General features: G+C 31.1%; 1 protein-coding gene and 1 non-coding gene across 2 annotated transcripts; one reads left to right on the top strand and one right to left on the bottom strand.

The window, feature by feature from the left end:
* Positions 1-11,599: 11,599 nt before the first annotated feature.
* LOC125874426 (heat stress transcription factor A-6b-like) lies at positions 11,600-13,790 on the top strand. The gene is made up of 2 exons (XM_049555315.1): positions 11,600-12,088; positions 12,945-13,790. The coding sequence occupies exons 1-2, from the start codon at positions 11,816-11,818 to the stop codon at positions 13,698-13,700; spliced, it is 1,029 nt and encodes a 342-aa protein (XP_049411272.1). The 5' UTR covers positions 11,600-11,815; the 3' UTR covers positions 13,701-13,790.
* A 1,201-nt stretch (positions 13,791-14,991) lies between these two features.
* On the bottom strand, positions 14,992-15,064 carry TRNAE-CUC (transfer RNA glutamic acid (anticodon CUC)). Its single transcript has one exon. It is a non-coding gene; the product is annotated as a tRNA-Glu (tRNA).
* Positions 15,065-16,073: the final 1,009 nt, after the last annotated feature.

The raw sequence follows: 16,073 nt of genomic DNA, 5'->3' as shown, positions 1-16,073 counted from the left end.
GCCAATGGCACCTCTCATATGTGATAATGTCAATGTAACGAACTATTCTATGGGAATGTTGGCTAAGCACCGAGTGGATTTGGTTAGATGGAAACTCCCCCAATAGTTAGGCATGAGTTTCAATGATCGTCTACCTTATCCCATAAACTATGTGCCCGCATAGGTAGCTAGTGGATCCATTAAGCTATATACCGGTCTTCCTTAGGCAAGTAGACCACCTCTTTACGGTGTGGGGACTTATGACACCGGATTCCATGACAAGCTCTCATGGTCTATGTCGGTTAAACGCTTACTTCCCATCATGCGAGATTTCATTATGGTTTCTTGATAGGTTCTACAAAGTGTAGGTAGTAGTATGGGATGCTACCTATACATTGCACGAGTAGGCTTGGAGAGGGTCATAGTGAGTTTCTCTAAATCCTAATGTATGTGATACAATTGTGGCCTAAATGAGGTTATTAAAGAATGTTGGCTCTCAAATGCTTAATATGAGATGCATGCTATACTTGGGTTATATTACGAGTTATTTTCCCTTGTCATGTCTTAATTAATGATATACCTCTTATGTATGAATATGGTGCAAAGGTGAAAGAAAGGAATGATAAGTTACCTTAAGTGACCTTAATGTGGTGCCTTAGTATGGATGGTGGTATGGGACGCCATCCATACATTGCACGAGGTATAGCATAAGGGTTTCTTGAGGTGAAGGTCCAAGGTAAAGGTTTTCATGTTGAAATTGTTTAAAGGTAATATTATGACTTACTTGATGTTTATGCTTGTATTGTATGTCTTTTATGCAACTATTCATGGTACTTCAAAAAGTGGCATAATGCATGGTTTCTAACCAAAATGTCCCTTTTAAAGCATGTTTTGCATGGTCATCATACTTAGTACATTTTGTGTACTAACCCATATTCTTCATATTTTTACTATAAGTGTAGGTTCCGGCAAGTGATCCCTCCTAGCTAGTTTGAAGTGTTGGATTGCTTTCCTCCAAGACTTGGTATGTCCTCATGGATTCGAGGATAAGACTTTTAAGTTCTTTTGTTCATGTAATAGACTTAATAGACTTCTTTTGATTGTAAAGGGTCGTGTCCCTACTTATGTTTTGTGACTGTGTCTAAGATGGCCATGTGAGACTTAGACTTCCGCCGTGTGTTTTTAAAGTTGTTTTAATGAAGTTTAAATGTGTGGATGTAAATAAGTTTTTTTTTATTCCGCACTATTTTCATTATTGAATGCAATGAATGACTATGTGGCTCGTATAAGACCCCTTCGGGGTCGAATTCGCCATGTTACGACTAGGGGGTACTCTCGGGTCGTGACACTGATGCAATACCTTGTGGCTTTCTTTTTTACTTGAAGTCAGGTGGATACCCTACAATCTTGTAGCAATACTCCTTGCTATGACCTTTACACTTACAAAAGTCACAAATAAAGACTGAGTTCCTTTTGAATCTCTGATTTACACCTGAGATAGATGCAGATTTAGAATACATAGCCACAGAGTCAGCACTAACTATGTTCATTTCCATGCTGTTGTTGTGAGACATCACTGCTTTTTGACTTTCATCTCCCACTATCATAGCATAAGCATGATTAATAGTAGGTAGAGGATTTAGCATCAAAATCTGACTTCTGGCCTGTTGATAGGACTCATTTAACCCCATCAAAAACTGATATAGCTTCTGCCTATTCATGTGAGCTACAAATCCTTTTGATTTATCACAGTTGCAACAAGGTGCAGGCACTAAAAGTTCAGACTCTTCAATAGTTAGTTACAGAAACAATTATAAATACATGTTCCTATCATTGTACCTATCAGGTTGATTTGGGTGTAGTTCCAGTTATGTTTGCAAAGTCCGTGGAATGATCTTTCCAACGCCATAGAGTTTGCTCGTTTCCGAGTTCGTATGAGTGAGTTATGCCCTTTGAAGTTGGGCAGTTGGCAGGGAATCCGTCCGGAAATTGTAAGGGTATTTTGGTGTTTTCCCTAGCCTTGTCTTTGGATATATATTAAGGTGTAAGACTGATTTTTTGATCAGTTTTTCCCTTTTTAAAAGAGTAAGAGTTAGGGTTCTTGAGAGAAAATGAGAGAAAGGAGAAGAAGAAGCAAACTTTGTGAAGATCGCCGTGGTTTTCTTCGGGGGTGATCCCTATTAAGGTATGTGAGTTCTTAGTGTTGGGTTGGTTCTTTTCCCCACACGCCAAGCTCGTTTAATTTCGAGAAAAGATTGAGTGTGTTTGTTGAAGTTGTTGGTTGTAATTGTTGAAGTTGTAGTTGTGTTGTGTTGAAGTTCTTGTTGGTTTGGTGTATGTTTCGGGTGGTGTTTCTGAGTTGAATCTATTGTATGTTGATAGGTTTATGATTTTAAGTGCTTGGGGCTGGAAACTTTGAAGTGTGGAAGGTTTAGAGTTGGAGAAAACTAAGGAGAAAAGTCAGTTTTCGAGGAAAAGGGCTGGGGCGTCGCGCCAGCCAGCGCCCCCCAAAAGAGACTCTGAGGTCCAGCCCTTGGGGCGACACCTTTAGCAGAGCCCCAACCAGACCCTTCTGACCTTTGAGGTCTGGCGCTCCGCGCCTCTCAGAGCGCCAAGGATGCCAAGTTTCCCCATTCTTTTCATGCTTTCTCATGCATGTTCCTAGGTATTGTACCTATGTTCCCTAGTTGTTTCCAACACCCCAAGGTATGTCTAAACGTCAAGAACTCATCCATATCATGTGATCAAACACCATGAATCCATAAATCCAATTCAAGGAGAGTTAGTTTCCAAGTCAAGTAAAGTTAAGAGTTAAGCTTGGAAGTTAAGAAGCAAGCCAAGCAAGTTTTTAAAGTTATTCAAGAGTCTTTATTGAATGTTTTAACTTCATTTTAAGGCTCAAGTTTCAAGTCGAGTAAAGCGTTAAGAGTTTCAAGTTAAGTCAAGAGTTTCAAGATAAGTCAAGAGTTTCAAGTTAAGTAAAGAGTTTAAAGTTGAGTTCATTTCTCAAATGTATTAGGGAACTATGTATTCCCAAAGAAGTTTCTAAATGTTTTTACATTTGAGTAAGAAAGGAACTATGATTCCAAACGAGCCTTTGGGCTAGTTTTCAAGAAAGAGGAACATCGATTCCAAGTGAGCCTTCGGGCAAAGTTTTGAGTAATTATCTCAAATAAAGAAAGATGTGTTTAAAACACTTATGAGCTAAGTATTTTTGGGAGGGGACACGAGTTCATATAAACTCAACTCTCCATAAGAACCATGCGTCAACATGGGAGTTAACGAGTCATACTTTTTAGATGAATCCGTAAAGTTAAGCTAGTGGATCCACTTAGTAAAGTTAGTTTCCTATATCACGGCAAGGTATAGGATGGTCCTTGGGCAACGTGAGGTAAAATGTTGTATCACCACTAGGGCTCATAGTGGTGATTGTCGGTTAAAGAATCTCCCACTAAAGTTATATTACTTTTATACAAGTAAAGTTGAGTTGTTATTGTTTTATCTTTAACAAGCTAAGTTGTTTACACTGTTTTACAAGCTTTATCTATTGCATGTGTCGTATTGTTTTATATATTGAGTTCAGTTATTCATGAGTCAAACAGAGCCAAGGTAAGAGTTCCTTTGCACTCCTTTCAAGCTTAAGTTGTGGTTTAGCTTTCCAGCTCGCATACTCGTACATTCAATGTACTGATGCCAGTTGGCCTGCATCTTATTATGTGCAGACACAGGTACCTAGGGCCAGCATCCGGTTCGGCCGTTGATCCAGTTGAGTACTTCAGAGTCAGTGGTGAGCCTCTTTGCATTCCGGAGGACTCGGTTATTTTGTTCTCTCAAGTTTTATTTTATTAGGATGTCGTTGGGTCTATCCCAACATCCATCTCAGTATTTTAGAGGCTTTATAGACAGTCAGTCAGTTGGTTTGGAGTCTCTCATCTATGTATATATGTAAATATTCTATTTTGAGACTCGAGTTGCCTTTTTGGCCAGATTTTATTTCAGTCAGGTTGTTTTAACAACCTTACATTGCATTGAGTTATTCCGCTGAGTTAAGAAAGTCAGGCCAAGGGTTCGCTTGGGAGTCATCAATGGTCTTTGAGTGCCAGCCACGTCCAGGGTGTAGGCTCGGGGCGTGACAAATTTGTTACTAAAATGCTTTTAAATTCTAAGTAATTAGATTATCTATTGCTAAATGAGATAGGTATAAGATAGGTATATTTTTTTTTATTACTCAATTATATAATTTTATTTATTGCTAATTTTTTATTTTCTAATTATATAAATCGTGAATATATGTTCTTGTTGTTTCTAGTCTAGACTAGATAGACAATTGACAACCAAAGCACTGGAACTTTTTCGCAATAATAATAATAGTGGGACGAGAAGATATCACGAGTCTGCATTATAATATTAATTTAATACTGGATAAATTTATTGGAGTATTATCTAAATATAATATATCACTGTTTTGATTGATTATTTCAGCTTTTCTTTCAGTGGGCTAACGATGCAACATGTGTCTTCAAATGTGATGCTTCCTTCGACTTTCGATTAATTTAAATTTGTATTAAATAAATTAATTGAATAATGGTAATTGAACCAATGATTGATTAGCTCCAACACATACACTTAAGGGGTATTAATTCATATTTTTTTGTTGGAAAGTTATACTATTATACAATTAGATAAAAATATGTTATTTTTTTATGTATATAATATTTTTTGACTTTTATATTATTTAACTTTTTTATATTTTGACGTTCTAGATTGAAATTCTAATTGCATAATTATAACTGATCTTTCAATTTTAAAATCTCAATTTAGACTTTTAATTGAGAATGACGAATCTCAATCATACCCTCACACTCTAGGTATATTTAGTTTCTACTAAATAATGCATGTAATCACCAGTACTTTCTAATTCAATTAATTAAATATTATTATGCTTTTAATGATTAGTATTTGTTTGACCTGTCCCCCTTAGGCGTTTATTGTTTTTCAGAGTATAATTGATGGATACTCCTTTTTGCCCATATTATAAAGCAAGAAAGAAATAGGAATAGTCTCATAATCATATCGACTAGATTTGGTCCACACTGCATATGGGATACTTTCAGATTTTCTGTCTTGTTAATTTTTTCGTAAAATAAAAATAGAACGACCATCTAATAATAAATTAAATTAATGTTCCCCACTTTATTTATGGTTAGATGAACTGTCACCTATTCAGATTCATATATATTTTTCTAGTCAATATTGTTTGAGCACGCACTGCTGATTTTATAAAAATTCTCAAGATCAACTTCTTTTTTCCCAATGTAAAAAATAAAAATATTATCTCGCCCCAACAATAATTGTTCATTATTAACTTGCCATATAAATTAAGAAATGGTGAATGATAGAAATAATATTACCAAATCACCCTTATTAAATATAAGTCATCTAAACATTGAAAAATCAATAGTACTTAATTGTAAGGATAAAATACACAACATGGTAAATTATTCATTAATTTTATAAACTGGACAAGTATTGTTGGACATCCCAAAATAGTATAGTGGACAAGTAAAGATGGACGGATGAAGAATTTTTTTCGTCTCAAATTATTTATCGTGATTTCTAAAAGTGATTATAGACTACTTCAAATTATTTGTCATTGTAGAAGTTTAAGATAAAATTAATTATTTTTATCGATTTATCCTTAGGAGCAATTATTCTGATTACAAATATATTAATCAATAGAGTAAATATTTAATGAAAAGAGATTGTATGAATGAGAGTAAACTACTTTTTCTGTTTTTCTTTTTATTTTATTTTTTAACTAGCGAATTGAGCCGCGCTTCGCGTGGTAATAAGTTTTTGAACAATTTATTCATAACAAGCGAATGATAAAATTGATCTCTTAACGTACATGAGTAACAAATTGGAAACATAATTTTCCTTGTACATTTTAAAAAACGTATTCAACCTTATTTCCTTTCATGGAAAATTTAATCTTTAATATGTTTATATATTATATTTTAAATTTAAATCTAAAAACGTGGTTATTATATAAATAGAACTTGTCTAACAGTCTCATTTACATGTTACCATGTTTTCTATCTTTGTATGAAAAAAAATATATTTACTTTGTTTTTTTTTTCTCTTCCTTTCCATCACTTCTTTCCTACTCACCACTCTTCTTTAATCTTTATACATTTTCATTCACCTTCATTTATAAAATTGAAAAGAAATAGAAAAAAGAATAATATTATAAATCAAATCTATCTTTCCTTTTTCTTTCTTTTTCTCTTCAAATTCGTTATTTCTAATCTCCTATTAATTTTATCTAACTGTCTTATTTTTCTCTTATGATAATATTTATTATTGTGCCTTCTAAATTATATATGAAAGATATTGAAATAACTCTCGCAAGCAAAGCATACTATGTAATAATATGAAGAATCATAAATATTTGTATAATTGTATAACACAATATTTATTCAATTTAATTAGAAAATATGAAAATTATTCAATCAGTTAGGAGTTGGGACTTAGGACTTGGGAGCAATAATCTTAACTTGAGAACAAATAACTAAGAATATTACGGAAGAACCAACTTAATAATATAAATTATTCTAATATTTTTTTTCTTTTTTATCACAAATGTGTAAGCAAATTCTTCTTCATGTGAGTAGTTGTTTCTATGTGTTTCAATTTTTATATAATCTCTTATTATTGGTCTTTTTAATTGCTCGTACAAATAAATTCAACCAAATCAAAAAAATATGAATCTCACAAGATAATTTTAATTAAACAAAGTTTTAAACAAATAAAATAGTGAATATGCCAAGTGAAGATCTACATTCTTTCTTTGTCTTCATTGTCTTCCTACTTATCTAACATAAAATAATTGAAACAAATTAAATAATGACCTGGTATCTATTGTTGATGAGAGGTGACATTTATCTCATGAAATTAATTAAAATGCACGTGCAAGCTGATCTAAAGATCACACCATTATAAAAAAATATATATATATATATGAAAATTAGACTTTTAGACATAACCTTACAACTGCAAAACTGAAGTACTACATGCGATATATTTGAATGAAGAATTTGAGAAAACCCAAGGAATATGAGAGAAGATTAAATGCATGAATATTAATATGTATTAACTATTAATTAAACTTAAATGAGATTAAATAATTGTTGATCATCTACAAAGACAAAAGAAATGAAAAAGTCTCATAAATATGTATTAGTTATTCAATTCCATTAGAAATAAAAAATTGTTACATAGAGAATAATGGAACAAAAGAAGTCAAAAGAAAGAAAAGAAAAAAAAGGTGATCCCCAGCTAAAGAATATACATGTTTGTTATTTTATTGTACAGTAAGTAGTCATTAAATTGCCAAATTAATGATAATCACTCTTGGGTTTTTCTAAACTAAAAAAGAGAGGAATAATTAAAAGAAAGTAATTAAGAATAACTTTAGATTTTCTAATAATAAATTATATAAATAGAAAAATTAAGAAAAATATCAAATATATATAACTATTTCATTATATATACACATATACAAAAATTAAATATTATGCTTGATCTTTATATGCATAACATAATTAAATAAATTTAGAAAATGTAGGAAAATAAACATAATCATCATAGATTGTTGTCGTATGATTTCTTGATACTGAATCACAACGACAGATTACAAAATACTTTTCTCCATATTAGCGTCATCGGCAAATCCCTACATTAAATCCAATTCGATTATTAATAGAATTTCCATCATGAAATACATGAAATAAATTTTTGTTCAAGAATAAAATTTTATTGAAATTGTTCATATCCAATTTATTCTTCGGAATCACATCACAACCTAAAAATGATGAATCGACATGATGTTCTCTAAATACTAAATTATTTTGAATATATTAATCATTTTTTAAGTTTTTGATTGCTTGAAAAGGTCAACAAAATACATGATACATGCAATTTCATTCTGATGCAAACAAAAAATATATTTTCTTCTTCCTTATAACTTCATTCATTCGATTCTTTTTTGCCATCTTTTCTCCCTTTCCCCTTTGTTCTCTCACTCAGTGTCTCCTCTATATTCCTATTCTTATTTCGGTAAATTGTCTCCCTTTCTTCTAAGTTTTAAGCATATTTGTATCCAATTCCGTATTTTCAATCCAATATTTTTGCTATTTGATTTTTGTCGAAATTGTTTTTTTATATTTTTCAAGACCTCATCAGCTGCACTTATAAACTATTGTAAAATTGAGATTCAGAATATTTTACAAGGTCGAGATGGTCATAGATATACTATCAATTAAGCATGGAAAAATATGAAGATCTAAACAAAGTTTATTCATTAGACCAAAGAAAAATGACGATACTTTAAAAAAGATTATTACATCTCAATTAATAATGAATAACGTAAACTATAATTTAAAAAATAAAAGGAACCTTTGAATTGTTCATAGGCTTTGGCTACTATGTGATAATATTTTTTAATAAAAAATTGAAGCATAAAAAAAGGGGGAAAAGAATGTAATAGAATAATAAATTTGACATACCAAAGAAAGTATATTGCTGTGTTAATAGCACCTCAGATCAAAGTTCAAACTTGACAAATTGAGAAGAAGCAGCAGTCACATTTCATGGCTTAGTAGTAGGAAATAAAGATGAGTTTCTCCTCTTATATATATTTGCTGGACAATAAAATTGATGCCACTTTTAAACTTCCTAATGAATCGGTTATTCTCCATAAAAGAGATTGAACGTGTGTAATAAATTTTTATGATAAGAACATCTTAGGTTACTGCTACAACGTGGGCTGACTCAACATAATTACATGAGATTTATTGTCCAAATATTTAAGGCTTTTGTTAATCAATTTTTATATAGAGAAAGAAAGAAAAAAAATCCAAAAAAAAGGAGAAAAAAAGACAAATGTGAATGGAAGCTATAGAGAGGTGCCACATCACCTCCTCTATGTTTCTCCTTTATATATATACTAGCCCCAAAAATGAACCCTACCTTACGCAAATCTAAATTCTATAGGATTTTAATACAAATATGGACTAACACTAATTATCGAGAAAAAAAATAGAGTACCATGAATTCTTAGCTTCAAAATCCATCGAGGTAAAATAATAAAAAATAAAAATTCCATGCACAACATTATCCAGCAGTATCGTGTAGATAACATTAACAAATATATTCAGTTTATTTCATAAGTAAAATTTCGAAAATGATGGGCAAATAGACGGTACTCCTAATAAATATATCAAATAAAATTAATCGAGATATACATAAATCAACTCATAGATATAATTACACTTGTATGTAAAGTTATATATATATATATATATAGATTTTTCTTATAATACTTGTTTTGTTCATTTTTAACTTGCCACACTTTTAAGGAGCAATAAATAAATGGTATTATATCCTTTGAATATAGTAATAAATTTAATACTTTGAAACATGACTATAATTAATAATAAGGATAACTTAGAAACATAATAAATTGTCATTTTCTAAGGAAAACTTTCAAAAACAGCAAACATTAGTCTTTAAATAGGACTCCTTAGCTGCAATTTCACAAAGATTGAGAGAGGGAGGAGAGAGGATGAATACATGTTTTTTTCATTGTATTTTGAATACAATCGATACAAAAATACAAATTTAGTTTTTCAAATATAATCGATATAAAATACAAATCTCTTACCTATATTTGATTGGATACAATTGATACATCACATATTTTACAGAGAGGATGAATGAATATTGTATCGTATGAATACAAATACAGTTGATATAAAATATAAATATGTTTTTCGAATACAATTGGTATAAATACAACACTCTCACTTATATGTGATTGAATACAGTTGATATAAAATACATTTGAATAAATTTCTTTTTATAGGCAGGGGCGAGAGAGAGGGGGCAAGGGAAAGAGAGAGTTTGCTATAAAAATACTCTCCTTGTCCCTAATTATTTGTCCACTTTTGAATTGACACACCTATTAAGAAATCAATTTATGACATAGTGAGTTTACCATTTTACCCCTATTAATTATGAAGTGAATGAAAAGTTCTGCATTTTTCAAAGTAATTAGTCATTTAATTGAGGGTATAATAGGTAAAAAAAATTGTCCTTTTTTGATTTGTCAAAATGGACAAGTAATTAGGGACAACTATAAAAGGAAAAGTGGATAAGTAATTAGAAAGAGAGTAACATATAGTGATTTATTGTAATATTTTTAAACAATAATTGTGTTTCATAAATGTATATATTGACATTTTTCTTGTTGGGTAATTTTCCCATTTTTTAACTAGACAAGAAAAGTAGATATTTATTTTTTTATTGATAAAGTACAAGTAAAAATTGACGGAGGAGTAGTCACAATTTGAGAGTATTGCTCTTGTCTTGATTTGTTAACTTAAATTAATTTATTTCATTTTTTTGGTAGGAACTTAATTAATTTAGTTGTATTGTAAGTGTCTCTATTGTTGACGCGAAACGGGAAACCTTGTAATCATGTGACCAGTTAAGTGATTTGATTTGAATACTAATTAATTAATTAATTAATCAAACAAGAGCCAAATGATGTTATGTTACCACTAATTCAAATACAAATTCTCCACCTGGAACTCAATTGACGTGGACGAATGCACCTCACTATTTTGCCTAATTTTTTATTGTCAAAATCATAACCAATCAAATGCTTGTACACGACTTTTGCTTTATACCAACAACTTCCCAATTTTGTCTTTTGGTAAACGTGCTTACTATTATACTTAATAATATTAACCATATCACATATCATGTTATTGGTCTACGTATTAACGAACATAATAAATATATAATTCTGATAAAAAAAATAATATAAATTTAATAAACTAAAATCACCATTCAAATGCATACCTTAATAATTTAGTTGTTTAAAAGGGAGCATATTATTAAAATGTGTAGAATCTTATTTATTTAGCAATATGCAAGATCTAGACGCGTGGTTCCATTAGGTTCATACAAGTGGACCGTCCTTAAGCTATAATTATCAATTCAAAGTTTCATTTGATTAATGCATATAATAATATTTGGTAGCCAAGATATTTTCCTTACTTTAGGGTAGCTAGCCAAGATATTTTCAAGCAAATCCTTTTTTCACAAACTTCTAAATATCACTACTATACTAGGTAAAGATTTTTCAAATCGAAAAAAAAAAACATGTGATGTGTAGGACAGTTTAACAAATTTCTAAAATTCATGAACATTTTGGCAAAAAATTCAATAATTTTAATTCATATTATATATTCTTTTACAAAATTAAATTAATTAAAATTTCAAAATAAATATCACATATAAAAAACCAACCAAAATGAAGGCTTGAAAGAATAACATGAGAATTATTTCACTCGCAAAACTTTCAAAAGTTGAAAAGAGATATTTTTTTTTTGATTTTCAACTAATTGATATCTGATACTAATATTGAAGTCTAACTATTCAGATTAAAGAGGGAAAAGGACTCAAAATATCTAGAGGACCATTCCACGCAATAGTAAAAGAATGTATAAAATATTCATTGAACCTCACTTTACTTCCTTTTTAATTCTCATTACTCTCTTGTTAATATACCTCCAATATTGCAAACATATTACTTTGTCCTACTTCTTTCTCCCTCTTACCCATACTCCAAATTAATATTAACCCTATCTTTTCTCAGATATTCACAAACTCTTTTATTACCTTGCCACTTTCCTCTATCTTCTTAACTTTGACATTGACTCAAAATAATATACTATCTTTATACTCATATTTGTTGAAGAATCAAAGCATGGATGATTTTGGTAATTTAATAAAAGAAGAGTTTGATGGATCATTTTTGATGCCTCAACCAAAGGAGTGTCTTCATGAGAATGGACCTCCACCATTTCTTACAAAAACATATGAACTTGTGGATGATCCAAGTAGCAACGACGTCGTTTCTTGGAGTAGAGGTAACAATAGTTTCATAGTATGGGATCCCCAGAACTTGGCCATTAATTTTCTTCCAAGGTATTTCAAGCATAACAATTTCTCAAGCTTTGTCAGGCAGCTCAATACTTATGTAAGCATTATTTTCATTTTCTACCTATATATGACGACAATTCACCTATGTAACGATGTTTGACTAGATATTTGATTTTGTATAACATACACCATGACATACGAAAAATTGTCATATCAAGATTGATACATAGTTATATATGTTTAATAGGTGAATTTAACCTGCACTAAACATATATATATTTTTTTAATCTAATACACTCATATATACTTAATCAATGGGAACAAGAAAGATGAAGAATTATATTAAAGCTCTTGAGGATCATATGATGAATATATAGTTGCTTTAAAGAATTTTTATTTCTTTAAATTTGCATATATGTTCCTGAGGTTCCAAAGTCTAGCCTGAGTTTGTTAAATCTCAATTACTATGAAAGGGAGGTGGATATCTTCTTTGGCTTTTCACTGCTTAAAAAAAGAATTAGTGACGATAGAAAGACCATATATATATATATATATATAGCTAAATAACAAAATCCTTCATTAATTCTATTTAGTGACAAATTATTAAACAGTTTTGTTAGTGATTGTTTCAACAAAGAGTACTACTCCACAATTATTGTTTTTGCACACTAGCAGCAATTAATTAACGATAATAGTTTAATTGCTGTTAAATATATTTTTTTCAGACCCAATTACTAGTGACAATTATATTTTAGCACTTTTTGTAAATTACCCTAAGGCCTACATCAATATTGGATCCAACGACAATTAACTAATGTCAGTAAAGACTTTAGCACTCTTTGTTAATGTACATATTTATTGTCGCTAAAAGCTGTTTTTGTTGTAGTATCTTGAGGTTGTGTTTTTATTTTCTTATGGAGGAATATATAGGAATGTGTTAAAAAAAATTGCAGGGATTTAGGAAAGTAAATCCAGACCATTGGGAATTTGCTAATGGAGGTTTTTTGAGAGGGGAAAAGCATCTCTTGAGAACAATTAGGAGAAGAAAAACAAGTAATTTCATCAAGTCGTCGTCATCAATTAACCAAGGTATGGATTCTTCATCATCATCATCATCATCATCATCATGTGTTGAGTTGGGAAGCTTTGGATCATTCGATGGAGAAATTGATGAATTAAGGCGCGACAAGCAGGTTCTCATGATTGAACTTGTTAAACTTAAACAGCGTCAAAAGGCTACAAAATCACAACTTCAAGTTATGGAACAAAAGCTTCAAGGGACAGAAATCAAACAGGAGAAAATAATGAGTTTCTTGGCTAAAGCATTACAAAATCCAAACTTTGTGGAGCAAATAATGCAACAAAAGGATAAAAGGAAACAACTTGAAGAAGCAATCAACAACAAGAGAAGGAGGCTAATTGATTATCATCAAGCTGCTGCATGTCCTAGTAATATAATAAAGTTAGAACCTCTTGGTGATCATGATATTAATAATGAATTTGATGATGATTTACAAGTGGCTATGAACATGTCACATGGGAACACATTAATCAATTTGGAAGAAGAAAATAATTATGTTGAGAAAAATAATGAAGGATTTTGGGAGGATATGCTGGATGAGAATAATGTTGAAGATGAGATTATGGCTTTGCTTGGTGTTAATGAACAAGAGGATGAACAAGTTCATGTCGATGTTTTCTCTGATTAATTACTTGAATAAATTAACAGCCAATTTATAATCTGGCTCAACATGATTTTATGGATCGTGTTACTTCTTGATTAATTGGAATCATGATTTGATTAACTCTGTTACTGGGATACATACATCACTCATAAACTTGATTTGCGCACTTCTTTATTTTATTTCATTTTTTCTGGAGTTTGTATGTTTACTTAAGGTTCAATGTTTTTCTAGGGATCTTCAAAGAGAAAAATAGATAACTTTTATTGTTTTCTATTTATAGTTTTATTTCATTTATTATTGGATTGAAGCGAGTTAAAATGAAACGGCATAAAATAGTGAGGATTTATACAACTGATTTCATCAAATAGCTCAGGACATAGATACATTATTATTGTTATTATTTATGTGTATACATATGTGTGTATTAAATTCAGTTAAAGAGTATTTAAACGAATTTGCATCACAGTGTCTCAATTATGCTTTAATTAGTGTCCCCCCACAAATCGATGTCCACATCGAGCACCATCAGTGCCTATATATGCCTTAATTGTCCCCACCAACGTTTCCTTTTATACAAGTATGGGCAAGCATTGGCCCAATTAATTGATTCCTCCACCTCACACTTCACCTCCCGTTGTGTAATACTAGCACCTATTTGTAAATGTCCACGTAGGATACCAACAAAGGTTGTGGAACAGTACGTACTTCTTTAATTTAAACTAGAGGTCTCATGTTCGAGTTTTCCAGGTATGAAGTTGCTTTTGTTAGGAAGCACTTCCTAATGTGGGACTTTCTTACGCGAATTCAAATTTTAATCAGATTCCAATATGAATATCAAATACTGAATGAAAAAAATGTCCGAATAGGATAAGGCAGGCAATAAATAAGGTTTGCACATGTGTTCCATGATCTACACTAAACAATCAAGGATTTCAGGATTACATATGTTCCAACACAAACACTTTCTTCTTCTTCTATCTTCCTTTCCATTCTAGGAAATTCTTTTTGCTTAGTGCGTTAACTTCACAGGATTTTGTCTAGCTAGGTGATGATTTTAAGTAATGCTTAATTGAAAATACTAGTATGTGTTGTTCAATTGTTCACTAGCTATGCCCAAGTGACAAGATTGATATTCTTTTCATTCTACCTATCTTGTCAAATGTTAAACAAATCCTAAAGCATGACTTGCTTGTGTTTTGTTCAATTAATTATAGATGAATTAAAGCATTTTAGTTCCTTTGTTTAGACCAAAATTTATGTGTGCCCATAGTATTATATATTTTGTTGCTAAAAAACTAAAAGAAAAAAAAGTAAATTCCGTTGCCGGGACTTGAACCCGGGTCTCTCGGGTGAGAGCCGAGTATCCTAACCAACTAGACTACAACGGAGCTTGTATGAGAGAACCAACAGTAGCATTATATCCTATGACCGTCTTTGGAAAGGCAATACCTAAAAGGAGTGGTGGAGAATTTTCAGCTAAAATGCTATTGGGTTGAATTCACTATTGATAACTCTACGAGAAATTAAATTTGGACTTTACTAGTACTTTCTCTATCCCATATAAGTTGTCATGCTTTGCTTCTCAAGATTTAATTTGGCTAGTTTTCTGAGTTAAATTGGGTTAGACTAATTCAATATTTTAAAATTACAATTTAGATATTCAGAAATTATAACTTTCGACGAGAGGAAGTTGTTCGGATGGTAAGCACTCCTCACTTCCAACCTGAAGGTTGCGAGTTCGAGTCATCAAGGGAGCAAAAGGAGTGAGAGCTCCTAAGGAGGGTAAAAAAAAAAATTATTACTTGTCGTCCTATCAATATGATGAAAAAATATATCTTAAATGTTAATCAAAGTTTATATAGCTTGACTTTTAATTTAAAAAGAGAAACATTCAAGCATTTTGAGATGGACAGAGTACTATTAGGCGCTACCACACCTCCCGAGATGGTGGGTGAATCGAAGTGTCATCCAAAGTGTTTAATTAGCAACTTTAATCCTGAAAAAGAAGGCACCTGCATATGAGGTCCACTTATTCCTCAAGTCATGAAAAAAGAATGCAACAAAATGATGAGTTTACTTTGATTTGAATAAGCTTTAACACAAAGAAATCTTGAAACAATAGACCCACCTCTTCACAGGCCTTGCTGCATTATTGTTTGTCCCAGGAATACGAAATATTTCCTCTGTCCCAATTTATGTGGCACAGTTTAAAAAGAGTGTCACATATATTACTAGTAGCCACCATTTCTTTCACTTTCACCAATGCAGTAAATCAACAATGTCATTCATGAATTTCATAGTTTTATCAATGCATAAGTCATATATACAGATATGCTTGTTTTTTCGCACATATATAAAATTATTCAACCACATAAAAATGAGTTTTCTATATGACTC

The sequence above is a fragment of the Solanum stenotomum genome, chromosome 8 (genome assembly GCF_019186545.1).
Source record: "Solanum stenotomum isolate F172 chromosome 8, ASM1918654v1, whole genome shotgun sequence".
NCBI classification, from domain to species: Eukaryota; Viridiplantae; Streptophyta; class Magnoliopsida; order Solanales; family Solanaceae; genus Solanum; species Solanum stenotomum.
The sequence above is the reverse complement of the archived record's forward strand: the minus strand, read 5'-3'. Positions and strand labels throughout refer to the sequence as shown.